Below are 27,180 nucleotides of genomic sequence, written 5' to 3'. Positions count from 1 at the left end.
ATGAGGGAATAATAACATCTCAATTTTTACTTAATTAACAGAAATCTGAAAAATGCTGTCTAATTAAAATGTTCTTATATAAAAGAGAACTTGCTCCAAACCCTGAGGTGAGGAAAAACCCCAGATGTTTGGGGTTGTTTAGTGTTTTTACTTTTTCGGAAGGATATTTCTCCACACACATTGAAAAAACATCTTGCACAATGAATCCTGAAGGTGAAAACAGCATTTAAAGTTATTGCTTCTTTCCACTCAACTCCCTGCAGTCTGATTTTATCACAGAACATGGCATCACCCCCAGAGTTGAATTCTATCACTCAGGTCTGGGATGCAGTTGTAAATAGGAATCAGCAGAACTGAAATTAGTGGGAGAGAAATATGAGTGTGAGCTGATAGAGCAGAGAACTCAGAGATGATTACATCTACATGGTTCATATCCTGTGGCTTCTCACAGGTTTGTAATATTCCTGCTACATACAGTATATGAAAGCGATTGCTTGAGAGACAGAAATGCTGTGAGCCGAGAGCAGATGAAGTATAAATCAATTCAAAGGTAATAGAGGAAAAGTGAAATTAATACAGCTGTGCACCAGGCATTTGTTATTGTCAGCAAGGCTTCATGCACTTATGTCATGTGAGGGCAATCTGGTTTGTGCATTTATATTATCTGGGGAAATCTCTGAGTGACGTGGCATGTTATGGTGGGAGGGTTTTGATTAACTTAATCCAACTGCACAGTGTTCAAAACAATCATTGAAACAAAGTCTTTTCTTTAAAAAAACAGCAATAATATCAAGATTATTGTTTGCAACCTGCCTGCAATATTTTTATGGCAACAGCTGTGGGCATGCTGAGCTGTGGGGTGGATGTACCTCATCTTTTGGGATATCTCCAGGTTAGATTCAAAAGGTTAAACGCTAGGCGTTGTGGTTCCTAAAGCAATACTGAATAGTATTGGGATCAGTTGCTGCTGCTAGGAATGTTGTGGGCTGCTGTGAGGGTCAGGCATTTCCCACCATTGGAAGTCCTTGAGTTGAAAGCAGATGAATGAGTCAAACCTTCATTTGATCTCACTGATGTATAAGTATTGACTAGTTGCTTTTCTGAAAGATATACTGTTCAAATGGATAAAATAATAAAATAATAATAAAATAATTTGGGAGTGGTACAGCAGCTCCTACGTTCAATTTATTAGCGTGTGCACAGAAATTAGACCGGAAGAGAATTTTCCTTTCAAAGTTCAGGAACTGCTAATAACCTTAATTTTTATAGGCCAGGGAGAGGTCAGGCAGTTAATTCCAAAGAGCTGATAATTTAAAAAGTTGCTCCTTCATTCCCAGAAGCTGTTAGTAGGAGATCCCAGATTTCTACCTGTAAAAAGAGTTCATGAACTTTATAAAGTCTACTATATACTAAACGTACTAATAAAATGCATCCTCTTAATCTAAAAGCCCAGTAAACTTATTATTAAAAAAAAAAGAAAAAAAAGAGGGAACTTACAGAAAGGAAAGGGGAGCAGAAATAAGGTCAGATGTGTGGACCCAACAACAATCATATTTTTGGAGATGCTTTGAACAAGTAAGCTTCTTGAAGTTAGAGAGAGCTGTAGTGGAGATATTCTCTCTGATGCTGGTGGGAGAGGGTCATCGTAATAAAGGGTTTGAATGTCAGAATGGCATCTTGGTGGTGAATTGAAAGTCTAAGCATGCTTATTTTTTCTGGTATAGCAGAAATATCTCAGAAGCATAGTCATATTTTACAGGAAAGGAAAATGGAGTGTTAAAATATAACTGTCATAAGCTTACTCTGTAGGTAAGTTAAAAAAAAAAAACCTTCTGGCAGTTACAGAGAAAGCAGTCTTGTTGTACCTCTTGGAATTTTGGTGCTAACTGGCCTTATCTCTATATGTAGCTTAAAAGTATGATTTATGAGTGGTGAGTTTAGACAACCTGGTAGTAAACAAGATGATATGAAGACACAGCTTGTTTAAAATGCTGTTTTATGGAAATGTGGAACAATCCTGCCATCTGCACGGCTAGTATAACTGAGCAGGAAGTGCTACATTAATAAAGGGTATTTATTCTCGTGTTTAAGCTATTTAACATATTTTTGATTCATATGCTTTCCAAAGTAGATACTATAAGATCTACTTAACTTTTTTTTTGTTCCAGAGGATTCGAGAACTAGAAGATAAAATAGAACTTCAAAAAAGGCAACTCAAAGAAATTGAGGAAAAGGTAAACCTGGTCAATAAAAATGATTTTCCTTCTCGTACTGATTTTTCCCAGTTACACTGATGGTAATAGGATTTAACCTACTCTTGAGAGATCTATTTTCATACAAGAAAGATCAAATTTTAGTTCAAGTCCTTACTGCAATAAACAAAGCTCTGTCCCTCATAAACTCATGATCATCTGCTGCTTGGGTTTTTCTGTCAAGTAGGGAAGTCATTAGACTAAAACGAGGAGGACTTTTTTTCTGTAATTTAAGTCAAATAACAGCATTATGATTTGTTTATTTGACAGAAGAGGCTATGTTCGTCCTGTTCCATGGGTAATGCTTAGCAAATCTCACAACTGTGAAAAAATAAATAAAATCTCTTAATGTTACTACTACCAAAATGTAAACTATTACAGTTTGTAGCATAGATACTAGTTGAGACAGCTTGTGGTAAACTGGAAAATAGCAGTTAGCATAATCTGTGCTGGCTCTTATGTGCAATGTTTGGGGAAAAGTACTGGAAAAGAAATACTATAATCACAATCTGAACAGAAAGCTGGGAATGAGTTAAAATTGTTAATGTTTTCTCTCTTAATGTCACATTGACAGGAGACCTCTCAAGGTTTCATCTTCTACTCCTAGATAAGTGCAGGGTTTCCTTCTATATATATTACGTTTACAGTTTTTTCTTGAAATGAAGTCTCATTCAGAATTTGAATGCCTGAAAAAATTTGTATTGTCAGGAAATCAATGAATGATACACTTCTACCTCATTGCTCTTTTTAATGCTTAAAATGTAAGTGAATGGAGAATGACATTTACATGACACTGACACTGAGCACGATGACTTCCTGTGGAGGGAAATTCTTTCTTTTGAAGGAAGGGCAGTTTTGATAATGGAGCCCACTTACTGGCTTATAGTTACTTCTTCATTAGTATGGATTTTTATTTTCCCTCAGGAATTTATTCAATTTTTAGGTATTATGTAAAATGCTTTCAAATGAGAAGATAAGAATGGCAGTATTTTTACCCTTCAGCAAACTGTCCTGTTTCCAGAGGTTATCAGAACAATAATGTAAAGTCTCCATTTCATTCTACCTGCCAGTGCATGAGGAGCAAGTGCTGTTTAAACACATTGAGCTTTTCTCATAACTGAGTCCCTGGCCTTTAAGTTGCATATAGTTTTTACCCGTGTCTGGGTAAGTTTTCTTGCAGGAAATCTTTCAGGCATGTTATTATGAGTACGTACTTGACTAAGTCACAGAGCTAAGCCTGATTTTTCTGAATTGTACATAAACTACAGATGTTACTGTTTGCAAAACTATCCTAAGATAATGAATTTTGCACCCTCTTTGCTCTTTTCAGAGTCAAATTTGTATACTGATCTTTCAGGCCCAATCAATTAGTATTAATGTAAATTAACTGCTGTTAAATTATGTCACTGGATTTCATATTACATATCTTACATCTTCTTCTTTTTCTTTTTTCCTCATTTTCTTTTGATCTTATTTTATAGTTTTTGTTCCTTTTTTTGTTTTTTTCACTAGCATTCATTCTGTGGCCTTGATGACACAACTGAGCCAAGACATGTGGTTGGTATTCTTTATATTGTTTTGTACTCAATTTTTAGCTCTTGGATTTTGGTATGTTTTTAGAATCATCTTTGTAAGGCTTTGAAACCCTGGGAAAGCGTTTACTGGTTTTGCTTGCACATACAGGAAGAGTCCCTTGTAAGATCCAAATTGATGCCTTCTATTAACTTCCTAGCCTTCTGCAGAAAATCATTCTTTTTTCAACAAGAATTGGTTTTGCATTCTAAGATATTGAGTGTCTGAACTGCAGTGGGTACTTCTCAATTCTGTAGAGCAGGTACATTTTAATCTTGAAGTTCAACTATTACTGAAAGATTCTGTCTCCCGTCCTGTGTTTGGTTTTCAGTTGTATTTTCTAAAAGTCCTGTAACTATACAGAAAGTTTCATTTTACTTTCTTAAAATCCTTGAAGCCACAAAGTAAATTAAAAATAAATAACTCAATTTTCTATTATGAGATGATGGGAAGAAGTATGACTGACCTTCTTTGTGCTTGTGAACGCAGTAAGGATGAGACTAAGAAATCTGTCTTTCTTTAGACATAACTGTAATTCCCACTGCCCCATTCACAGTGCAAAGGACAGAGAGAATTTCTTTAGCTGTAGCAGCACTATAGCTACAGTGGCTTACCTTTCACACAGAACAAGAAAGAGAGATTAGAATAAAATCAGTCCTACTTCCATGGAGCAATGTAAGTTTCCTGCTCCTTTTCACAGCCTCAGTGACAGAAGATTAAGATGTGGTTTAAAACCACTGATTTTTTTTTTTTTTTTTAACTGAAAATTATGCCACTTTTGCAGTTTTTCAAATCTTTTCCTTCTTTGAAATCTGTTCTGAATTATGTCCCGTTTACCATGGCTGTGCAGTCATAAAGCCACTCCAGATTTCCAGGGGTTCATGGCATATCAAAACTCTAGTGTGGAAGACAATTTCCTTTAATTTGTTTTGCCAGCAGTGAATCTACCCTGAATAACGTAACACAGCAAAGACCTTTTTAAGAAACCTAACTGGTTTCTTGTTGGTGAGACTCTTAAACATTCTTCCATATTGCTAGTCAAACTGGTTTGTTTGCTAATGGCAGTTTTGTTCTTGTTATTTTGAAGCTAACATTAAACTTTTAGGAAGACTTTTTGATGGGCGTGAATGCCAACATTTATTACAAAATTAATTTTGTCTATCTGAAGCTAAGAATACATTTTTTCTTCTCTTTTTTTTTCTTCTATTACCCAGGTTATTAAAAGAACCTATGGAGTGAACAGCTGAGTCCACATGCAAAAATATAGAAAACATTTATTGAGCAGCTTTAAATTGGTGCATTTTTTCATAAAAGTGTTTGCATAATACTTGAAGCTGCAAAATATTTGAACTTACAATTAGAGTTTTTTAAATCTATAGCTTCAGGCTGGAATGATTTGATAATCAAATAGGGACCAGCACATCATACACACTGAAAAAAGTATAAAGAGAATTTACACTCACACACCAATCAAACACTGGAAAAAAAACCAAGTGCAATTACTGGATGCTATGTGAACTGTTCTCTACCAAATAGTTTTCTTACAGTACTGAGATCTTTGTCTCCATACTGCATGCTTTCAACAAATGTCGTTTGCATTTCACGCAGGTAACACAAAATCTCCTTTTTAGTATCCATATTAAAAAGATAAGTGTTTGACAATAAATTCTCTGTAGTAAATATCTGACAGGTTAAAAAAAAAAAAAAGCAAAAAAAAAAAAAAAAAAGAGAGAGAAAAAAAAACAAAAACCGTTCTGTGTTGAAAAAAAGAGAGATTTAAAGCCCCGCAGTGACAAAATTCATATTCAATTTATAAGTTGGAAATTCACAAGTGGAGAAGATGTAGAGTTTGGAGATAAGGCAGGGTATTAGACTGGACTAGAAGATCTTGGAAGTGGGTAAGAGCTGCAAGACAGAAGTGAATTTTTGAACGTTCCTAGAAAATTAAGAAATAATTTGTGAAGATAGCCCTGGGAGAATGGAAGATCATGGGACGGACTGAGAGGTCAGGAAAACAGAATGCACGGTGTGCTGTCCTCAGTTATCTCTTAGGAAGAAAGAAAGACTTGAAGATATGGGTGTATAGATGAATGTGCTAAACAGATAAGCATTTGCAAAGAAATATCTGGGAAAATTTTATCCTCACAAAAGAAAGTTGACATTAGCGACCAGGAAGAAAAAATGGCACAATTGCAGCCAGAAGAGCTGGATATACACAGTCAAGGACATTAACCACCTGAACTGCAAGAAAAACTTCTTATGAAGCACAGATTGAAAAAAATGAAAGTTGAAAACAGTTGCTTAAGATGGAGAACCGTAAGAAAAATTCAAGAAGGTTGTTTTTCTTTTCTTGAAAGAAAAACCCAATTTGCTCTTTCAGGGCTGGAAGGACATTGTGAAGAAATAGGTAAATTTGATTATTCTGGAATGTAGAGGCAAGTTGACAATATTATTAAAAGCACAACATTTAAAGACAACTTTCTCCTCAGAATTGTATGGAAAATCTTTATTTTAAAAAGGACTGTGTAGAAAATGACAGAGGGGCAGGTCTGCTTCCATGAACATGCTGAACTCAAACACAAAAGTAGAGTGGAATAAGATGGTTATGGTAATATATTGGATAAAGTGAAAGTTATAATTAAAAAAAAAATAAGGCAAGGAACCATCAAGGCAGCACAAATAAAGCTGAAGAACAGATTTATCTTAGCAACTGAATTTCTCCCTTTTGGAGGAGCAAGAAGCAGCTTCAGAAGAAGCCAGCTCTCTCAAATCTTTTAGGCTCTGAAGTATGATTTTTTTCATCAGAGATGAAAAATCACCAGCCAAGATGATTTATCTGCTGAAGTAGCTGGAGCACTCAACAACATTATTTCAGTCAGATGTCGTGAACTGGGGATCATTTGAGTGTCTGACAAATCCTGTTTCCTGGCACAAAGCACAACAAAAGTTAGAAACTTTAGAGGTTTTTTTAGAGAAAGATTTTGTTGCTCACAATGTTTGGTTCAAAAAGGAACAAGCATTCACAGAATGTGTTTTCAAATAGAGACTTTTCATGTTTTAGTTAAAACTTTTTAGCACTATAATAACTGAATATGAAAAAATTAGCTCTTTACTGCAAAAGGAAAAGTTTTGTCTTTATTCTGAAGAGAGACCATAACAGTTGTAATCAGAGCTTTGGATAACCAAAACAGAAACTGGTGGTGTAACAGAAATTGGGAAGAGATTGGATTGACCGGTGGATGAAGCACTCTTCTACCAGACATAGCTTTGCTCCTCTCTTATTTGGAAATTAAACTGGAAGCATAGACAAATGATCACTCAACACGTGACTGCAACATTAAGTGCTCTGCAAGGACAGGAGATGGTCTTGTTACAAAGCAGAAAAGGTATGATCAGTTTTATTATCTCTTATGTGTTTTATTGAATTGTAATTTGTGTGACAAGTTCCTAAAACAAAAATACCTGTCTGATTTGAGTGAGATTTTCCACATGACATTACGATGCTTTTATCCTATCTTGAAGTAACAGGTTTGTACTTCTGAATAACTGGGTGTATCATTTCAGTCTTACTGTGCATTGCACATTGTTATCAAACGTAGAAATGAGAAGAGGCTTAAGGTACTCAGGCCATGAAAGATGCTACATCTGATTTTTACTTTCTGTGACAGATTTTAAGTCATCTCTCCCAGGTATATGAGCAAAGTGGAAAACAAAGAGTTTCTGATTTCTGAGATCAGTAGTAACAAATTTCTGGTTTTATGCTGCAGTACTAAGTACTTTTCAGAACAAAGCATAAGAAATATAGAGGCCTCCTGGATCATGAAGATAAAAATCAACTGTAGAAATTATTGTATTAACTTTCATTGTATTTATTCTAGTGAATAAAAGTCCACTTAAGAGTAACAAAATACAACGTGAGTAGAAATCTGTATATCTACATTAAGTGTGAGGTTTAATTCCCACCTGATCTATCTTTCTTTTTTTTAATCTGGTAGCTACTTTCTGCAAAGTGTATCTCTGAGAAATCTTCCTTCTACAGCTCATGAGTTGGATAGTAGGCTGGGGCAGAGCTGAAAATGGTATTAATTTAGCTTCTGATGTTAACATGTTAACATGCAGAGCAATTGTGTCCATAATTACTTTAAATTTCTTTTGTAGTAGTACGTGGGGTTGCCCATTGTAGGAGAGCAAGATATTTGTTCATTTCACAAATAATTTTTACACAGAATTTGATAGTGGTTCTAGGAGCTCAAAGCAAAGATACTGTTCCACGTGCCAGGGAAAAAAGGTGTTTGTATTTAAAGGTCCCATGGTCTCTGAGGAGAGACTTGGGCTGGTAAGTCTAGAGGAGATGACAAAGGGATTTGAACTTTGTTGTCTGTGTGGATTTACACTTTATTTTCCTTTCTGTGCTTCTAGCTTTTAGGTATCATAGTTTCTCAAAGGACTGGGGAGTGGCAGAACCTTTTCAGGTCTAAGTCTTTATGTAGCTGACATAAAGCCAGAGAGTAATACAATAGCAAAATAACACCATTTTCTGTAATTCACCACATATGTGGATAACTCACATGAAAATGTGGACAATAATAAAGCTGTTTATTCTTTTTGCACCAATTTGGTGCTATTTTCTTCTCTTCAGTGCCAAAAGTAAATGGTACTTTTTTTTTTTCCTCAGTGCAGCATTTGAAAGAAAAAAAAAACAAAATACGAAAGCAAGCAATAAAACATACACAAAAAATTAATTGCATTATTTCGTTGAGAAGTTCAAATGCCAGTATATCCTTACTATTACAGTCCAATTTCAAATCAGTAAAAATTGGTTCACAGAATGAAAGCTGTGGCATTTCCCAGGTATCAGTTTTAGGATTGTTCTTTACTGAGAACAGATCGTGTAAATGAAGCTGAACTGTGGACTGAGGAACTTTTAGAGCTGTTGCTGAAGGAGGCAATGGAAATAAACAGACTTTGAAAGCTTGAGTTTGAAGGTTCCTTTTTAGGCATTAATCTTTTGTCTTAAAATAATAAAAATATCAAAGATTTTTCCAAAAAAATATCCTTTGTTATATAAGTGCTCCATGTTATCAGCTGCTCTATTTAGTAGAAAACAATCCCCATTTCAAAAGTTTGATACCTAATGCCTTCCTGAATTAATGTAGTTGTACTTTTTATAAAGATCTGCAACTCCTTTCGTACATGCTGAATTACTTTGAGGTTAGTGAAATAAGACTCTCTTATAAATAATATATGTTTTCAGAACTGAGGACTGTTAATTTGATCTTTAGGGAGGCTTAGCCTCTTATTGCATACTCAGACTGCAGTACATGAGAACTTAAATGATTATTTTCATCACAGACCCTTCAACTGCTAGAGAACAAGAATTTTGTTACTGTATTAAAATGCTCAGTGATGAAGGATTTGATGTTCTGAATTTTAATGTTAACATCGATAGTTCTTGGATTTCCCAGGATTTAGAAGATGCAAGCATACCTGATGAGCAAGAAAGAAGTGCTGGACAAGAGAATTTGAACCTCAGAATAAAAGAGCTGGAGAAATTGGAGCAAAAACTGAAACACACTTTAGAGGACTACATGGAGTCAGATTCTGTGCTAAGAAATAGGTAAAATTTTATTTATTTATTTATTTATTTATTTATTTTTGCATGTAGAGGACATCAAGAAATATGTGCAAAATTAGCAAATAAGCTCTAAGAATCTTCAGAATGGCTAATAAAATGAGTTTATGAATGTTTTTTTTTATTTTAATCAGTTTTGTATCTTGATGTAGACTCTGTAACCAGACAGCTTTCTCAGGAAACTTCATCCTTAAATATTCATAAGGTGTAAATTCTGCTTGCAGATTATATCACTTTTAAGAGGTTTTAAAAGTTAATTTTGGAGCAGAAAGATACACTTATATTTAAATTTAAAGTTTTGTGCTATATAAAAAAATTACAGTTTCTGACAGATGCGTGTAGCTTAGTATGTTAATGCTAATCATTGCTGTAGCTAAATAAGCATTAATTATGTAGTTGACTAGAATAAGATCAAGTGGTGCCTTGCAATTGCACTATTCTTAACAAAGCTAGAGAGTTAAATGGATAATAAAATCCAAATTTCCTAGCCATGAATCTAGCAAAATCCAGTGACTGGATAGGTGTAGAGACCAGAGCTGTGGTTATCTTTATGGTGTTTACTTTGCATAACACAGAAAACTTCAGTCAACATTATTTCCATTAATGTGATTATTTATGGTTTTCATGCTAAACGTGCCGAGAGAGAATGAACATCAACGTTGTCTTTAACATCTTTGACAGTCTCCAGAGAAACTTGCAAACCCCAGTAGACTCTTTTTGATGATGTTTATTTGTAGCAATCAAAAAAGCTATTTGATTGCTGAGAGAAAAATGGGAAAATAAAAATAAATTGATATCCCAGAATCCCAGAATTGTAGGGGTTGGAAGGAACCTCCAGAGATCATCGTGTCCAACCCCCCTGTCAAAGCAGGTTCCCTACAGCAGGTCGCACAGGTCGGCATCCAGGCAGGTCTTGAACATCTCCAGAGAAGGAGACTCCACCACCTCCCTGGGCAGCCTGTTCCAGTGCTCCGTCACCTCACTGTAAAGAAGTTCTTGCGCACATTTGTGCAGAACTTCCTATGCTGCAGTTTCCGGCCGTTTCCCCTTGTCCTGTCTCCACTCACCACTGAAAAGAGTCCGGCCTCGCCATTCTGCCCCCCATCATCAATATACTGATGATGACAGCTTATCCATCTGGACTACACCACTTACTCAGCAAAGATCTTCATTTTCAATATAACAGGATGAAAGAGCTGGAGCTGTCACACAAAACACTTCTTGTAATGATTGATCAACTAAACATGAAAGTGCACCATTTTGAAAATGCAAATGTGCGTGTTAAAGGGAAACTGCGAGAAATTTGGGAAGAGCTGCTGAGCTTGGTAAGGAGGATATTGTTTCAAATGACCTGGTTCAAGTTCTCTTTAAGGCAATAGTTTATAAGTCAGTCTCCTCTCCAGTGACCTGTTTTCACACAATACATCATTTCAGGCTTTCTTTTTTTTTTTTTTTTTTTTTTTTTTTTGTAAAACCAGGGCAATCAGAAGAATTATTTTCTCTCTGTGCCTCACTTTCTATTTCTCTAATTGTTTTGACAGCACTGTCAAAAACAAACAAACAAACAACTGTTACTGCTGCCATTTGAGCCATTGAACTTTGGGATACCTGCTCCCAAGTCAACACATTCTTTTTCCATAAATTAGGCTTTATTCTCCTGGCCCCACATTAAATCATTTTTAATCCCCACCATCCATTACACAGCAGTACAATGCAACCATGACAGCCTGTTTTCTGTACAAAATTCAGCTGCTCAGCTGCAGGGAATACAGCAATGTCTCAATGCCTCACTCTTACTTAAATGTTGTCATAATGACAGTGTGATACTGGTGGCTCTAAACAAGGGCAGCATGTGAATCATGAAAGCATTCTCTGCCTTCCCTTGACCTCTTTCACCTTTCTGTGTCTCTGTGTTCAAGCACAGTTTGATGCAAACCAAAATACTAAAGTCTTTCTGAAACTGATTCAAAAGGCATCTGTTCCTTTCTTCTTTTACCATGGGCTCATAAAAGGATCTGACAGATGACAGGTATGGGGAAGGGCAAAGGGCAAAAACTTTGTTTCTTATAAAAGTGTGTGTTCTCTTTTATTCAATAGAACCATGACTTCTCTGTCTGTAACATCTCAGTGTCATACCAATATCAGTGTATGGGATATGTTACTGTGTTGTTCAGAGCTGGTTGTATGCATTTCAGTTCAAAGTTGCTTTTTATTTAACAGTTCTTGTAGAACGTGCAAAAAAAAAGTGGGTAGTTTTTGATTTGAGGTGTTTTTCTTGTTATGTTTTTTTCCTATTTCCTATATTTCCCCTGAGTTTTCAGGGGAAAAAAGAGGTAAAAATATTGCAAAATTAAGAAAAAAAGATAAGAGAAGATTAGATTTGATATGAAGTTGTTAACTGTACAAATCACTAAAATTTTAGGTTGAAAACCAAGAGAAGTCAGAGAAGAAACAAAAGGAGAAATTACATTGGCTTCTGGAGCAGCTGAAGACAAAAGAAAATGAACTAAAAAGACAATCTGAGTACTTTGAACACTACAAACAAAGGCAGAAGCAACAGACAGCAGTGCTGAGAAAAAGGGAATGTTACCTACAGGGTGAGGTGTTTAGACTGGAAAAGCAAGTGCTAGATCTCAGTGCCCATATTGCTCTTTTGACGTCTGAGTTAGGAGAGGGAATGGCACAGGGTCTCCAGAAGAAGCTGGAATCAGCATCCAAAGGCCTGCAGAGCTGTAAACCTTCTAATATGCAACTCACAGAATTGAAAAACTCCATTGGAAATGTGGAGCATGACATGAAAAGCCACTTTGAGTCATTTCAGAAAAATCTGAAGTTCTTAAGGGATAAAGAGGAGGACAACAGAAGAGAAAGAGCAGACCTGCTGGCTCAGCTTCAGTGCTCCCAGGACACTGAAGACTTTCTCAGGAGAAAATTGGAAGAATCTTGTCATCATGTCTATAATCTGAAACTATCTGAAATCAAACTACAGGAACAAGTGAACAAGCTTTTGAATGAAAACAAGTCTTTAAAATATCAAGCTAGGGTGAGGTTAAAAAAGAAAGAAGAAAAGGACTCACAGCTTACAAGACCAGAAAATGCAGACAACAGTGCTGACCTGGTAAGTAAAAGTAAAGCAAAATACAATAAAGTTTCATCTTTATATCATCCCAGATTAAACTTTTCATTAGGTATGCAGAGGAGATGTAACCCTGAGGCTTTTTTCTTCCTGTATTTGTTTCCTTTATTTCTGTTGATGTATTGAAATTTCAGTGTCTAATTCACACCAATTGGAACCAGCAGCTGGAGTTTCAATGCATCACTGCTTTTATTAGGTGTACATTGAAGGCACTTCACAAACCTTGTTTCCTTAAGTTTTCAAGTGATGTGCCCAAGGCAAAAGGTCTTTGTTGGCATCAAAAGTAGAACCCAGAAGAACTTCTGAGGCATCTGTCTCATGGACACCATCCAGATGAAGAGTGCATGCATGGTTGGGTGAGTATTCACATCTTATTCATGCCTGACTGCTGAAGGAAAAAAGCACAGCTGAGAAAAATATCTTGCTCATGAGATTTTCTGGATAATGGAGCACAAGAGGAGATAGATACTATATTCAAGTCTGTGAGTTGAGATATTCAGTGCTTTGCAGCTCCCCAGCATTGTGATGTGCTCTGAATACACTGAATAGGATTTCTTTGCTTCAAGCAGTTCACTCCAGCAATGCCTGGGAAAGCTCCACATATGCTGCAATATGACATTCAGCTTCTGCCAATTCATTTTGCTGACAATGAATAGTTTCATGGAGAAGACACAAACAAGGTTTTATTATTTATGCACTGGGATAGGTGGTATTTTTATTCTGAGGACTTGTTAAAGTGAAATCAGTTCAGCCTCATGCTCAGCTACCCATTCAGATTGTGACCTGATATTCTTAAAACTCTCCTGATATTATGTGCAGTTATCTGAGAGGTAACAAACACAAAAAAAGCCTCTTTAGTGTAGGAGAACAAACATACTGTGAGTACTTTCAGGACTGGGAGAAGGTAGAGAGGACTGTCTGCTTTAAAGTTTAAAAAGAAATCAAGATGAAGTTTTTAACCTAGTATTTGAATGCATCTTTACAGACATAGTGATTTGGTTCCATTTCTAACTCTTTAGTCACAATTAAGTGAGAGGAAGAATGTTAAGATCCTTCTGGAACTGGCAGCATGAACTCTGAGGATAGCTTAGAAGATATGTTGCCACTTTTCTCCTTCGCTCCTTTTCTCCTGAGTTGGCAGAAGGACTTGCAACTGTACTTGTTTTTATAAGTCTGAACCTTTGCTACAGGTGCTTTACCCTAGTGAGTTCACTTAAGAATGAAGGTTTGAAAATGTCCCTGTCTTAAGATGTATTTAGAAGGAGTTGCACTGAGTTGTACACAGGTACCACAACGAAGTGCACTGTGAGGGAACTGCCCAGCTAAAACCAGGGGGGATGGTGGCTTTCAGAGCCAGAAAATAAGTAGTGAAGAATTACTTCCAAAAATCTGAGAAAGGGAAAAAGTAAATATTGAATTGGAGGTGTGAGGGCAAGATGACCAATTGCCCAAGACTAATGCAGAATGTCTTTGAGAAACGGGGCCATGTCTCCATCATTCTATTCTGTACTATGGTGAAAAGGTTTTTTTCCTTCACCAAGCTTTCTAACCATTTCTTTTCCAACTATTAATGTATGGCTGTGTTGTCTTAGGAATTTAGGTAGTCTATGGTATACACAAGCATGCCAAAGTATATGTTAAGCCAGTGTATTTTGTTCTGATGCACAAAAACCCTTGTTCCTTGTTGTGTTACACAGCATCAAGCCTTGTGCACTGCATTTTCCTTTGCTTTCAGTACTATTACAGATTTCACCTGGATTTTTCCAGTAGAAAATTTTGCTCTCAAATAGTCTGGAAAAAAAATTCAATTTCTGTTCTAAAGGGATGAGGGAGACCTCTGGTGTTGTATAGTAAAACTGAAGAGGTATACTTTTTTTGCCTTAGACTCAGATTCACTTTAGTTGCTGTTAATAAAATTTCCTAATCTCATTACACTGGTCTTGCAGTATTCAAGCCAAAATAGTTACATAAAAAGAAATCCTATTTAAGCTCATCATACTCCATCACCAGCTTTAAAAATTAGGAGTTATATGCATAACAAGAGAAAGTTCCATGCTGCTTTTTTTCTGGAACGTTTCTGATACATCATTTTTCACTGAAAGAGTGAGTAGGATCATATGCCCATTCTGCAGCCAGGAAAAATGTATTTTGTGGAGACAGGCTTATCAGAACCCATATGAAATACAAAAGATCTGAGATTCCTCAGTAAATATTGTATCAAATGACAAGCTCATCAACAATACTTGAAAATTATTCCCTGATCATTATCGTATATTAATGCACTAATATTTAACTCAATTAGGTGTTTTGCTCTGGTACCGTGGATGTGAACTGAATCTCGTGGAGGACTACAGTCACATAAATCTCATAAGAAAATTAAATTTCCATAATCTTGTCTGCAGTGTTCCAACTGCAGCTTATGCCTGAATGAAAAATGCCCAAAAAAGTAGCTAGTACCATGTGCCAATGTCTTTATTTATCAGAAAATTTCTGGATATTCACATTAGAGGTCTATTCAAGATCTTAGTGAAGGAATGTTAAGAAACACCGAGCCATGCACTTCTCTACAGCTCTCAGATGAGAGTTGGAGGTTTGATTTTTGTGGTGTTCCAGGCATCCAAGCATTGTGTCTTTTCCATTATTTTAAATAACAGTCTTCTGCTAGAACCCCCATATTGCTAAAGAAAATATATCTGGGAAGAAATAGAGGCAAACTTGCATGAAAAGAATGAGTGTTTTCCAATGAATTAACATAAGCTTCATTATCACTGAGAAAAAGATGGAAGAAATCTGGAATTATTGTGGTTTCCACACAAATCATGCCACCCAGACAAGATATAAGAGGGCACAATAACGCAGGATATGGCTTGGGTTGAAATCAAAATTATGCTCATTGATTATTGAGAGGAAAACCAAGTGGCATTTGCAGACTCATTTTGAAGTTGCTGCTTTTACCATCTGCGTGTAACTATAAAGCTGCAGCTCAGTCCTGATCTGCTGAGGTTTTTTTTCAGCTGGCATTTGATGCAAAGCACTGTGGGAAGACAAAAATGACTCTGTTGTCTTGGTTTCTGTTCTGTTGCTGCTTTGGCTACAGCCTCAATTATGTTTTTTGTCAAGGAAATCAAATCGGATTATTCACTAAGAATATGCATGGCACATGTGAAACATGATCTGCAGTGTATCAGACATTAAGGGTATCTGCTTTGCACCAGAAATTGTCCTAGCACCCAAATTCAATCTGATACTGAAGATAGATTTTGAGAAGAGAATCTGAATTTTATAATTAAATTACTGACTGAAGACAATTTTTTTTCCAAACAACTATTCTACCTTTTCTAAAGAGCTATTCCAATATAGAAACATTTATCTCCATAGCCTGCACAGTGCTGGGCATAGAACTGTCAGTCTCTTTCCCTTTGTTAATGGACAACGTGTCGATTAGACTCTGCCTTGCTAGTGTTCTGTGCTCCAACATTGTGCATACTTACTACTGAGATATTCTTCCTCAAGGAGATGTGAGGGTAAAATCTAACAAGCGTGATATTTACTAGAAAATGTTGGAATGAGAAAAGTATATAGAATAGTAGCAATTATGATGAAATAATTGGTCTATTGAATGTTAATAGAAAATAGCAAAGAAAAGTTGTGTGCTTGTGTGCCTTCATATCAGGAACGGTGTATTTATAATATGGTTTTTATTTCTTCCCCCTTTTCTCATTAAGAACAGAGACCTACACCAGCAAGATGTTCAAAACCAGAAAAGGGGAGCAATCTCAGATCAACAGAGAAGCAGAGCTGCTCAAACTTCAGTTGTGCTGCTGCATGCCATGGAGTATGGTATGAAAATGAGCTGCAGTTTTTTATTTCATTTCTGTGCAGCAAAAGTGAAGATTACTTCTTTCTTGTAGTGTGCTTGACTTAGAAGGTAAAATAGCTCCAAAAGCCTTCTCATCTGGAAATAGTGTCTTAAGAATGTGGAAGAATAACTATTCACTTGTATGATGTGAGGATTTAGATGTGAGCTTTCTCAATAAATCCTGCAACTGCCAAGAGGCTGAGAAGTTAGGCGATACTTTTCAAGTTTAGACTGAAATGTAGTGTTTGGGAACACTGCGCAGCTGTCAGATTTATTTTTTAGACTAAACATTACATGAAAGCTCTGATCTTGGCAAATTGTATCTAGTTAATTTTCTGACTAAAATTAATGTGGGCTTTATGATGAATTTCAGTTTATGCAAGTACAGACCTACACCAAATATTTTAACCCTTAGGTTTAACCTTTATGTTTAACACATAAGTTGTCCTCTACTCAATGTAATGAGATGTTTATTTCATTTTTAAAGGCTTTAAGGTGGGGGAAAAATCTCCAAATATACCTTAATTTAGAGCTTAATACTTGTCTTATGAAATATGTTTTCTTGCGTAATGTCATCCTTGTCTCTGTATCACTCATGGTATGCCTTTCTGATAGAGAAGGTAGTTTGGGGCGTATTCTTACCAAAATGCTTTCCATTCAAATCATCTGGTCAGAAATATGGGGGGTTTGTTTTTCATGTAACTGCCTGTGAATGCCATTACACTTACCTTGTGCTTTATCATAACAGAAACACCCGGATACAGCTGTGATGGGCCTAAACAGACAGAAAGGCCACAAGAAGAACTGTTGCTTGTTTCGGAGCACAATTCCAACATCCTTGCAGATGCTGCTGAAGAACTCAGTTTAGCTCAGATCAAACTGGTTAGAAGTTCCTGCTATTCTCATCTTTGTGGGCACAGTGAATCTGTGAATTTTGAGTTAAGAATAGTTAGTATAATTAAAGACAAACATAAAAACATTTGAAATCCTATCTAGTTAAGTTGTTATTCAAGGTGAATAATGTGCTCTAAGAAAATGACTGACTATTTGTACCTTCTTATTTTACCTTTATTCTATTTCAAATCCTTAAATTATTTGAAAAATTAATGTGGCAATATTTTTCTCATTTTTCCATAATCAAATATTATTTCCATTGGTTTATATTTTTCAGTTTGAAACATATCTCCTTTGCAATTATCAGGTCACCCTAGGAACAAAAAGTACAGGTGCTTCAGAAGACAGTTTCACTTTGTTTAGATGTACCCCAAGCTATTCTACCACAAGCCTGCTTCCACCTTGCTCTGAAAAAGTAACTAATGGTGAAACAAGCAAAGGAAACAAAGATGAAGAATACTTTTCTTTCGTGAAAGAACAAGCTATACTTCTACCAGCAAAAATGTTCCCTGTTTCTGTGGTTGAAGATTTGATGAGAAGCAAACCCAACATTATCTTGTTAAATCCAGAAAGCTACAGGGTAGAGGATGTCACAACAGTGAAGAAAGTGAGGAGTTTGGATTTCAGTGGGGCAAATACCAGTCTTTGCTTGGATGATCTGTGTGTTGTTACAGAAGAAGGTTTTTCTGATAAAGCTCCTACAGCTCTTTGTGGAAATATTCCATGCTCTGTGACCGAAAATTTTGCATCCTCTCTTCAAAAATACAGAGTGGAAAAACATCAGCAAAAGGAATTAATTCTATCAAAAAGCGTAAGTAAGAATAAAAGTTCAGATAAAAGTGTTCGTGATAGAAAATATCACCAAAAAATCTTTAGATCGAGAATTAAAGGAGAAGAAATACAGACTGAGAAATCCCAAGTACAACAGGTAACCTCTGTTTTTGGGGAAAATTCTAATGTTTTAAATAAGAGAGGTTTGACAAAGCCTGAGAATCAAGGAATTGAAGTCAAAGGCAAACGAGGTACTCCACAAGGTGTCCACAAAATATCTGTTGATGTGAAAGACTTTCAGTTGCATTTCAGAGAGAGTCCTGAACAAGTGGAGAAACAAGGAAGACTCTCAGAAATCTGCATATCTGATGTGATGAGGGTGTGCAAAGATGGAGACACGATAAAAATGGGAGAGGAAGAGAAGAAATCTCAGAAAGCAACTCACCAAACAAACCCTTCAAGAAATATTGGACTGAAAGAAAAAAAAGTCCAGTCCCTGAAACTACATGAATCAAATGAGAAGTATTTCTCACGTCAGGAAATTGCTGCTGAAGACATGCGGTGTACATACTCTCAGAAATGCTCTTGGTCAGAGGAAGAGGGTTATCCACTAAACATATTGTCTCCTATGCAGAAGAGGTCCATGTGCTTAAGCAAACACTTCGTGCCAGAGAACAATTTTTCTGAGTATTTCTTCCACCTGTCACCACCAGCAGCGGTTCATGAGCGTAATATGAAAACATATGAATTGGAAAAATTAGTGGCAATGTGTTCACAGAGGATATTTCTACTGATGCAAGAGAATGAAAACTACTTTAAAAAGGTCTGTGTATTACAAGAGGAGAATGAGAGATGTGTTCAGAAGATGTGTGCACTGGAAGAGGGCATGAATGCATATTTTCAGTACACTTTAGAAGTTGATGATGATAATAATGTTTCTTTTCAAAATTTACTCAATGAGAATGAAATTGTTGGTAAATGTTATAATGTGTCAGAAGGAAATACCAAGAGTCCAGGAACAGTTTTTGCTAAAACCATCTCTAAGAATCTCTCTTACGTTGATGAGAAAAATAGGAATTTGGGGAAAGACTCATTAACAATTGAATTAAATAAACTTCCCAAGAGTGTTTTACCTCTAGATGGAAAGAAAGTTGGATATTTTCAGCTACTTTCTGACCTGAAAGAAGAAAGAAGAAAATGCTTCAAAGAAATAGCTAAATTATTACAAGACAAAGAAAACTATATAGCAAAATATAATGAATTAATGCAAGAGAGAGAGGGAAACTTAAAAAGAATATCTCTTTTAGAAGGTGAAAAAGAAAATTTATTGGGAAGTTTGGCAGAAATAAAATGTGAACAGGATAAATACCGGGCCTTGGTCTCAGAACTTCAGGAGTGCAAAACTAGCTGTTATCAGACTATTTCTGACTTACAGGAGGAAAAATGTGTCCTGAAAAGAGCTATAGACCAAATTAAAAAAGAAAATGCAGAACAACTTGGTGAGTTTCAGAAAGCAAATGCTGACTTCATTTTAGAAAATAACAAATTGAAAGAATTGATGTATTCTTTGGGTTTCTCCTATGAAGATCTGAGGAGAGAAAAAAGTTTGGGAACAAAGGAAAAGATAGTAAAAATAAAAGAAGAAAATAAAACTCAACATTATGGTGCTAGGCCAAGGAAAGTTGAAACAGCATGTGGTGTAACTCAGACTGAAGAAGATGGAAGAGACCCGTCCAGCTATTTTTACAGCAAAGAGGTAAATATTAAAAATAATGAAAGTTATCAAGCAGGATAGAAAGAAAGGAAGAAATATGAACATGTTCATTTACTAACTTTTATTCTGATAGGGTTTATTTTTTTATCTGTTCTGGTTTTTGTGAAATGTATACTCAAAGACAAGATCTTTAATTATACTCAGTTTCTCATCTGTATTTTTCTTCTGCAATTGTGAATCTTACAGTGAAATTCTGTGGAAATTACAATGTTCTTGTAATAGCTGAATTATTGCTTCAGTTGAGAATAATCAACAAGGAAAGATTTATCTCTACTATTCTGATTTTATGCAAGTATTTGTTGTAATTCAGATAAAAGAAAACTATATTTTTCACTAAAATATATGTAAACACTTCTGTATAGGTGGGAAGAGTCATGTCTTTCTGTTTCTCCACTTGTTCCAGGGCAGGAGATCTGAAAGCTACAGTGAGATGAAAGAGCAAGTGGAAAGGTCAAAAGAGGAATTAAAAGCACAGCAAAAAGAATTAGAAAAATCAAAAAAAGAGGTAAGCTCATCTTCGATGCAGTTCCGAAGAGCAAATTTGTTTTCTTCTTTGTTTTCTTACGTGGCTGCTTTTTTTCTGCCAGTGCTTAATGTTTTTACTAAATGGGAAGTCTCTGATTTGCAGAACCAAGATCTTTTAGCTAAGAGATAAATTACATAGTTGTTTTTTTTGGTTTTTTTTGTTTTTTTTTTGTTTTTTTTTTTTGACAGAATTTTGGGTGAAGCTGCTGTCCTTCAGCATGCTTCAACAGAAACTGAGGTCTTAATAAAGACACTCCAAACAAAATATCTGCTGTAGCCAGCTCTGGCCTCCCTCCCCCTCATTAGGAATGAAGAGTAAGAAGTATCCTCGCCTCAGGATAATGGTGAATCTGAATTCAGAGTAATTTTTGAATAAGAGAAGAAGGGGCATAAAATCTGACTCTGCCAAGTGATTTTGCTATACCAAGTGATAGTGCAAAGTATGTGCACTTCCTCATCTCTTGACATGTATGTAATAATAACCATCTCCATGGAAATTCTTTGAATGGAGAGCTAGTTCTGTGCCTCTGTACAGCAAATCTGTGGTTTTAATAGCAGCAGAGAAAGCTAAGCTTTTTCTGTGTTGTGCCTTTCGTAACACTTTAGCTTTAATATTCCTATTTTTATTTCACAATCTCCATGTCTGTTTATCTTAACAGTATTTCTTTATGGCATGCTTGAATTTACGGGGCTGTTTCACCCAGTAACAAGCATCATGCAGACTGTCTGTGGAAAAACATCAACAGTAACAAATGTTATACTGGGTGTGTAAAGAAGTAGTATGATTACACACTGTGGATGTGTAATGTGCAACGATTACATACTGTGGATGTGGATGAGACGGCAGTCCTTTGACTACCACTGTGTAAAACCTCCCTGAATTAAAATGAGGCAACTGCAGTACAGGGATGGATTGGGGTTGAGTGATGGAGGGACAGACTCCAGTCCCTTGGAGTTTATGTGTAAATGTATCGTTTGATTTTTACTTATTTTAAAATGTCTGATTAATTTAGTCCCTTCTAATCCTTTGGGTGTTACAACAACTTATTTTGTTAACTTAAAAGAATGTGAAACCTTTGATTTCGGAAGGAAGAAATAATGAAGAAAGAATCGTGCGGTCAATGATCTACTGAATGTGTTTGTTTGTTTCAAAATGGCAGTTAATGTGTAAGTAGGGAAAATGAATCTCAGAAGTAATATAAACATAAATGTACAGGTTTTTATTTCCTCCGCTACATTTATCATTTTGACATTTTTGAGGATTTTTTTTTGCCACTTATTCTCCTTTATGCTCTGGTGGCTTTCAGACTGTTTTATTTTAAGCTTCATTCAGAGCATTCAAGTAACTTCAAATTTAGAAATCAGCCTAAAAATTTAATCTCATCATATCTCTAGCCATTTAAAACTTGGAGATTATGTTCAAGTCCATGTTTGTAAGCCAACGCTGAGAAACAGTATCTCTGCTAATCTAAACTCACTCAGTAATTTTGCTTTTTAACCTTACTATTAGGCTCAGAAATGGTACAGGGAACTTGGCTTTGCTGAAACCAGATATGAAGAAATCAAGACTTATTTAACACATGTTCTCTCAGAATTAGACTGTCTTAAACAAGAAGCTGAAGACAAAACTCTTGGAAAGCAGCACTGCAAATTAATGGTATGTATGTAAATGTAAAGAAGAAAAGCCATATTCCTTTGTACAGGTGTTGAGACATCTATTAATGTTATTGGCAATAGAGTTGATGCAGACTTACAGCCAGTGCAGATGTAAACTTGAAAGTAATGAGAATTATGCTGCACTGACCATCTCTCTTACTGGATAATCCAATGTTTCGGTTCTGCATGGGCATTTTAGACAGCTCTTTTTTTAGAACTCTCCCTATCTAGCCAGAATAATTCTCTGACAAATGGATTTTCAGGTGAATTAATGAGATTGCCCATAGTGGAAGGTTTGCAGTGTTGTTTGAGTTGCCTCTTACTTCTTTGTCTAGTTTAAATCTTTGTTGTGGGATTAATATCAATTTTTTAAATACATACATATCTCATTCTAGGGTCAAAGTTGTAGCAAATGGACATCAGGGAGATGAGTTTATCCTTCAGATACGCTATCTGATGGATCAACTAATTATCTGTATGACTTAAGTCCATTATATCTTCACCAAAGGATGTAGATCTTATTGGTAAAATTAAGCCAATATTGATATAGATAGAAATTAGACATATTTTAAGAAATATTAAAACTTTTTTTTTTCACTTTCTTTTAAAATAAACTTTTTAATAAACATCAATCTGTTTGTGTGAAATCCTTAATGATCTAAGCTTTTCTGTGCGGGTATTATATCTCAAAGTTACTGCTGGGACTTCTTGTTTGATTGGTGTTGCTAACAGAGAAAGCATCATTTAGCATAAGTTTATTTGGGAAAATTTTCTAGGCTGCTCTTGTGTCTTTCTGAACCGTACTATAGTAGTAGTTGGGAGAACTATGTGGGTAAGCAGGAAAGAAGCAGAATATTACTTGCAGCTTTGGAAAAGAACACAAGATTTTTGGATGATGTGCATACCACATAAGTTAAGTTAAGATTGGGGCTTAGTCATTCTTCAGTTATTTCCCAGTTTCTGCATTTGTGACCGTTTTGGAGCTTGAACAGCAGTTACTGTAAACTGGGACGTCATAACCTTACATCATTTTTGTGTGCTCATTTGTGCTTTTGAAAATAAATAAAACTGCCAGTGTGACAGCAAAATGCAGAAGGAAGGAGGCAAACCTTCTCTGCCTTCAACCTTCAAGCATTTTTTTTACCACTTCTTTTTCCGTTAAGCATCTTCAGTCAGAGAGTGTTTCCATTTCTGATTTAACATGCTTTTTTTCTGTAGGAGAGAAGATGAAAAAAAAACTGGTCTAATCAACCTTGATTTGTACAACAGTCACTATGGTTCTATTCTCTTAACACAAGGGGGAGCCAAGAATTTGATAAAAAGCAAGTGCAAATGACTAGAATGCTGCACATGGAAAACTCACTTGATTAGGAAGAGTATGAAAATACCGTATTTGTGGTTTTGCCTGTGCTGCAACAATGAGTTGCAGACAGAATGATGTGATAGAAGAAATCTCTCTTCAGTTTTCTGTATTCTTTGGAATGGTACCTTTGGTATCTTGTAGTCACCAAAGGTGTCCAAGTTGGAAAGATGGTCACTAAGCCAGGGAGAATTACTGCACTGCTGTGCACAATAGCTGAACATTAGCTCTTCTTTCAGCTGCTTTGTTGTTAACATCCATGAAATTCAAACCATCTTCCTGAGTGAGTGTTTCGTAAGAAAGTTTATGGCCTTATTACAGATCTGCCTAGGATTCTTATCATAATCTCAGAAATGCTCAATCTCTTTAGACTTGCATATGTGACATTACATGAAGACTTGAACAGTTGTGAGTATCGACTCAATATTTTTAAATATAAATTCACAATAGCACAGGCAGTATTCACAAAACTGTCTTTACTCTTAGATCTTCATCATTCTCAGACTGTTTAATCTGATAATATAATTTCTGGAACTGACCTCATGATGCTGACCACAAATCTAAAGCACTGTCCAATGTGTTCAATCTAACTGCATGAAACTGAAAAAATAAATAAAGAAATGGAGACTACTGAGAGTGGGAAAGGAGGAATTAAATTCAGAAGCTCTTCCTTCCCCTTGTTCTGTACCATTATCATTTGAAAGCAATAGTTTATTTTTAATTTTTTTTTTAATGTGCCCTTAAAATAAAATTATTTTTATTAATTATCTTCCAAAATAAAAGATAACTGAAAACATGCCATTTACTCTCTGAGAAGAACACATGTGCAAACCAAGGGGTGTATTATATAGCAGTTAGAGCAGGAGACTGGGGACTTTTGAATTCCGTCCTCACTAACTGTGTGACCTTAGGTTAGTCACTTAATCTCTCTGTGCCCCAGTTTCCCCATGTATGAAATGATTATAATACAATACTTACCTTGAAGGAACTTTGTGAAATCCCAGTTCTATACCTATTTTCAGAGGGAATCAAGAACTCCTTGCTCGTAATTAATTCTAAGATTTTTGCAAGATACTAGTTCTCCTATGTTCATAAAGATTTGAAATCATACATTTTGTATTAGCTTAAAAAAATTGAGTTAAAATGTAGATACATTGCTCAAAAGCATGATTCAAAATATTTTATTTTCTACATCTAATCTGAAATTCTGTGTTTGCTCTCTAGCCGATGTACACCATGAAAGATGCCCAGGAAATGGAGGAAAATAAAATATCCAATAAGAGATTACAGCAGCAAATACTGACCTTGAAAGCCCAGCTCAGGGACCAGACTGCATTACAAAATCAGTTTCACAACTTGGAAAATAAAGTGAAACTTCTTCAGGCTCAGCTGTGTGAAAAGGTATAAGCAAGCTGATGTCTGTGTGCTTGAATGGGTGGACTGATGTGGGCTCAGACTTCAGATTCTACTTCTTTCTTCCCAAAAGAAGGAGCCAAAGTAGTCTTTTTTTTCTGTTCTTTTTTTCCCTGGGAATGGGTCTGGGGATAATTAAGTGGTTTACAGGCATATCAAATTCCCCCTGACTTCAGAGAAATAGGAAAAGATGTAAACTGCCTGGGTGGTCAACGTTATGGAAAGATGATAGTCTCTCTATAATAAAAACTTGCCACCAGTCTGTTCTGTAATCCCCATATCATAATCCAAGAAAAGTGCTGAGTTTTCTTACCGAGCCACCTCCTTGGCTTACGTTGTCAGAATTTGTAACATTCCCAGCTGCCTTGTCGCACCAGAATTCTGTGGCTTTTTTTTTTATCCAGCAGTTAGGGTTACACGTTTAGAGATTCAGTTGTATGCGTGGTGTAGATTTTTTTTTTAAATTGACATTATTATTCTGTTGAAAAGCTTCAATGTACATGCAGGTCTACTTACATTAACAGTTTCTAGGTCTGCACACTGTATTTCAGTTTCTAGGTCTGCACACTGTATCTCAGCAGGCACACCAGAGCAGCCACACTCACTAACCTTTGCAGAGCTGTTGCCTTAAATTCAAACTGCTGTCAGTGTGACTACAATCACTGATCTCTTAGATGATCTCTGACAAATGAATAAATTTCTGTTAAGGCTTTTTTTTCCCTTATATTTTATCTTCTATTTCTTTGGAACCTTTTTTTTTTTTTTAATGATGACTGTTATAATGTGAGCCAAATTGGAATTGTCCATTGTGCTGTGAAACTACTAGTAAACAGAGTTTTCTCAGTTGTGCCCTGCAGAGAGCACATGGGATGTGCTTCTTCTCTGTCTTTTCTCTGAAATACAAAGAATTTTCTTCCTGCAGAGTGTGAATTTCGTTCTCCTTCCTCCACAGTAAATCCACTGCCTTGTTATGTGCTGTGATTTACTTTAAAGAACACTGCATGGAGAACTAGTGGCCTCTCTCAGGAGTTGATTAGGCTGCTTCTCAACAGAATAGTGCTGGTAAAATGAATTTGTTTTATAGCATCTGCTGTCTGCATTGATGGATGGTGCATATCAGATGGTAGGTGAGCAAAGGATGAGACGTTCTATCCACATAAGTGGGCAGCTCCTAATTGCTCTGTTGCATCAGCAAAGTGTTTTGTTCCATGCAGAATTTGTTCATCAAGAATTTAGTGTCAACAGTGAAGAGACCGACTGCCAGCTTTTCCTTTGTTCCTTCAGTACAAGTGTAATGTAAGGGCATCTCTCTGTCCTATCCACTGTGCTCCTTCCCAAGTCCATAATTTATTGGCTAAAGATTGGGTGGCCTCTTTCAGTGTGATTGAGTTCTTATAAAGGAAATATTTTTCTTTCTTCTCTTTTTTCTTTTTTTTTTTTCTTTTTAATGCACATTATATATTTACTGTGGGCTTCATAGAAATACAAATAACCAAACAAAATGAATTCAAAGGAATCTGTTCTTTTTTTTTTTTTCTTTTCTTTTTTTCTTTTCTTTTTTTCCCCAAATATTACTGTATTCATTTATAGTAGAAGGAGATTTTACCTGACAGACTATAATACATTTTCTTTATTATCAGAAAGCAGGTTTCTCGTAAATAGTAAGCATTTATATCATGAAGTACAAATCAGGTCATCTGCCTCACCTCATACTAGGGGAAATGTATCCATCATTTCAAAGCAGAAAATTGTTGATGTTTACTTATGAAAGCCTGCAACGGAATGAATGTGCTGGAAATCTCCCTGTGTTTCTTGCTCTCTACAACATAACATAAATAAGAAAGGGGAAGACTTTTCCCCAAAAGAGTATTTTGAAGGATTCACAGATCAAATGGGAGTATGAATGCATAATGAATGGTATCAAGTCTTTAATGTGATGTGGCTTTGATGATATAGGGTTCCATTTAAAAGCATCCGAAAGCACTTGGTAATACATGAGTCTAACATCAATGCTAGGGCTTATCAGTGTACAAACAACTCCGTACATTACTGCAGGGTGTTTGTGATACAAGGTCATGCAGTTATGTGAAGTATATGCTTCAGAAGTCGAGTCTAAAACAAATATCCAAAAACTACTGCAATATTTCTAAGTGAAAATATTAATATGGTATGTTTTTCTACCTTTCAGACAAAAGAACTCCAGAAGAGAAAGTCTGAAGCAATGTTGACACTAGCTCCTCTAAAGGTAATATATGATCTTGAAGGCTGATGCAAAGGGATATCCCTGTGTTTGCAGGCTTGCTCTTGTTTTCAGCATCTTGTATCTTCTCTCTTTG

At 35.9% G+C, this 27,180-nt stretch overlaps 2 protein-coding genes across 18 annotated transcripts in view; both read left to right on the top strand.

Annotated features, from left to right (window-relative positions):
- JAKMIP1 (janus kinase and microtubule interacting protein 1) overlaps positions 1 to 5,508 on the top strand; it is a 130,452-nt gene extending 124,944 nt beyond the window's left edge. For 10 of the 12 annotated variants that reach the window (XM_048943136.1, XM_048943141.1, XM_048943142.1 and 7 more), the window contains 3 exons: positions 2,169 to 2,234; positions 3,765 to 3,809; positions 5,039 to 5,508. In XM_048943136.1, the coding sequence (XP_048799093.1) occupies positions 2,169 to 2,234; positions 3,765 to 3,809; positions 5,039 to 5,071 (144 nt within the window). In that variant the 3' untranslated portion in view covers positions 5,072 to 5,508. Of the gene's footprint in view, positions 1 to 2,168; positions 2,235 to 3,733; positions 3,810 to 5,038 lie in introns of all 12 variants that reach the window. The other 2 variants (XM_048943143.1, XM_048943138.1) reach the window with 1 other exon arrangement.
- A 58-nt stretch (positions 5,509 to 5,566) lies between these two features.
- The window catches only part of C4H4orf50 (chromosome 4 C4orf50 homolog), a 77,598-nt gene continuing 55,984 nt past the window's right edge, over positions 5,567 to 27,180 (top strand). For 2 of the 6 annotated variants that reach the window (XM_048943119.1, XM_048943118.1), the window contains exons 1-11: positions 5,567 to 7,210; positions 9,290 to 9,441; positions 10,643 to 10,781; positions 11,879 to 12,574; positions 16,318 to 16,432; positions 17,200 to 17,333; positions 17,653 to 19,872; positions 20,294 to 20,395; positions 21,926 to 22,072; positions 24,656 to 24,832; positions 27,033 to 27,089. In XM_048943119.1, the coding sequence (XP_048799076.1) occupies positions 9,413 to 9,441; positions 10,643 to 10,781; positions 11,879 to 12,574; positions 16,318 to 16,432; positions 17,200 to 17,333; positions 17,653 to 19,872; positions 20,294 to 20,395; positions 21,926 to 22,072; positions 24,656 to 24,832; positions 27,033 to 27,089 (3,816 nt within the window). In that variant the 5' untranslated portion in view covers positions 5,567 to 7,210; positions 9,290 to 9,412. Of the gene's footprint in view, positions 7,211 to 9,289; positions 9,442 to 10,642; positions 10,782 to 11,878; positions 12,575 to 12,788; positions 12,949 to 13,611; positions 16,433 to 17,199; positions 17,334 to 17,652; positions 19,873 to 20,293; positions 20,396 to 21,925; positions 22,073 to 24,655; positions 24,833 to 27,032; positions 27,090 to 27,180 lie in introns of those variants that run through there. The other 4 variants (XM_048943120.1, XM_048943121.1, XM_048943122.1 and 1 more) reach the window with 4 other exon arrangements.

Source organism: Lagopus muta, chromosome 4 (genome assembly GCF_023343835.1).
Source record: "Lagopus muta isolate bLagMut1 chromosome 4, bLagMut1 primary, whole genome shotgun sequence".
In the NCBI taxonomy this organism is placed as follows: Eukaryota; Metazoa; Chordata; class Aves; order Galliformes; family Phasianidae; genus Lagopus; species Lagopus muta.
Note: the sequence above shows the minus strand (reverse complement) of the source record. Positions and strands in the feature narration are given on the sequence as shown.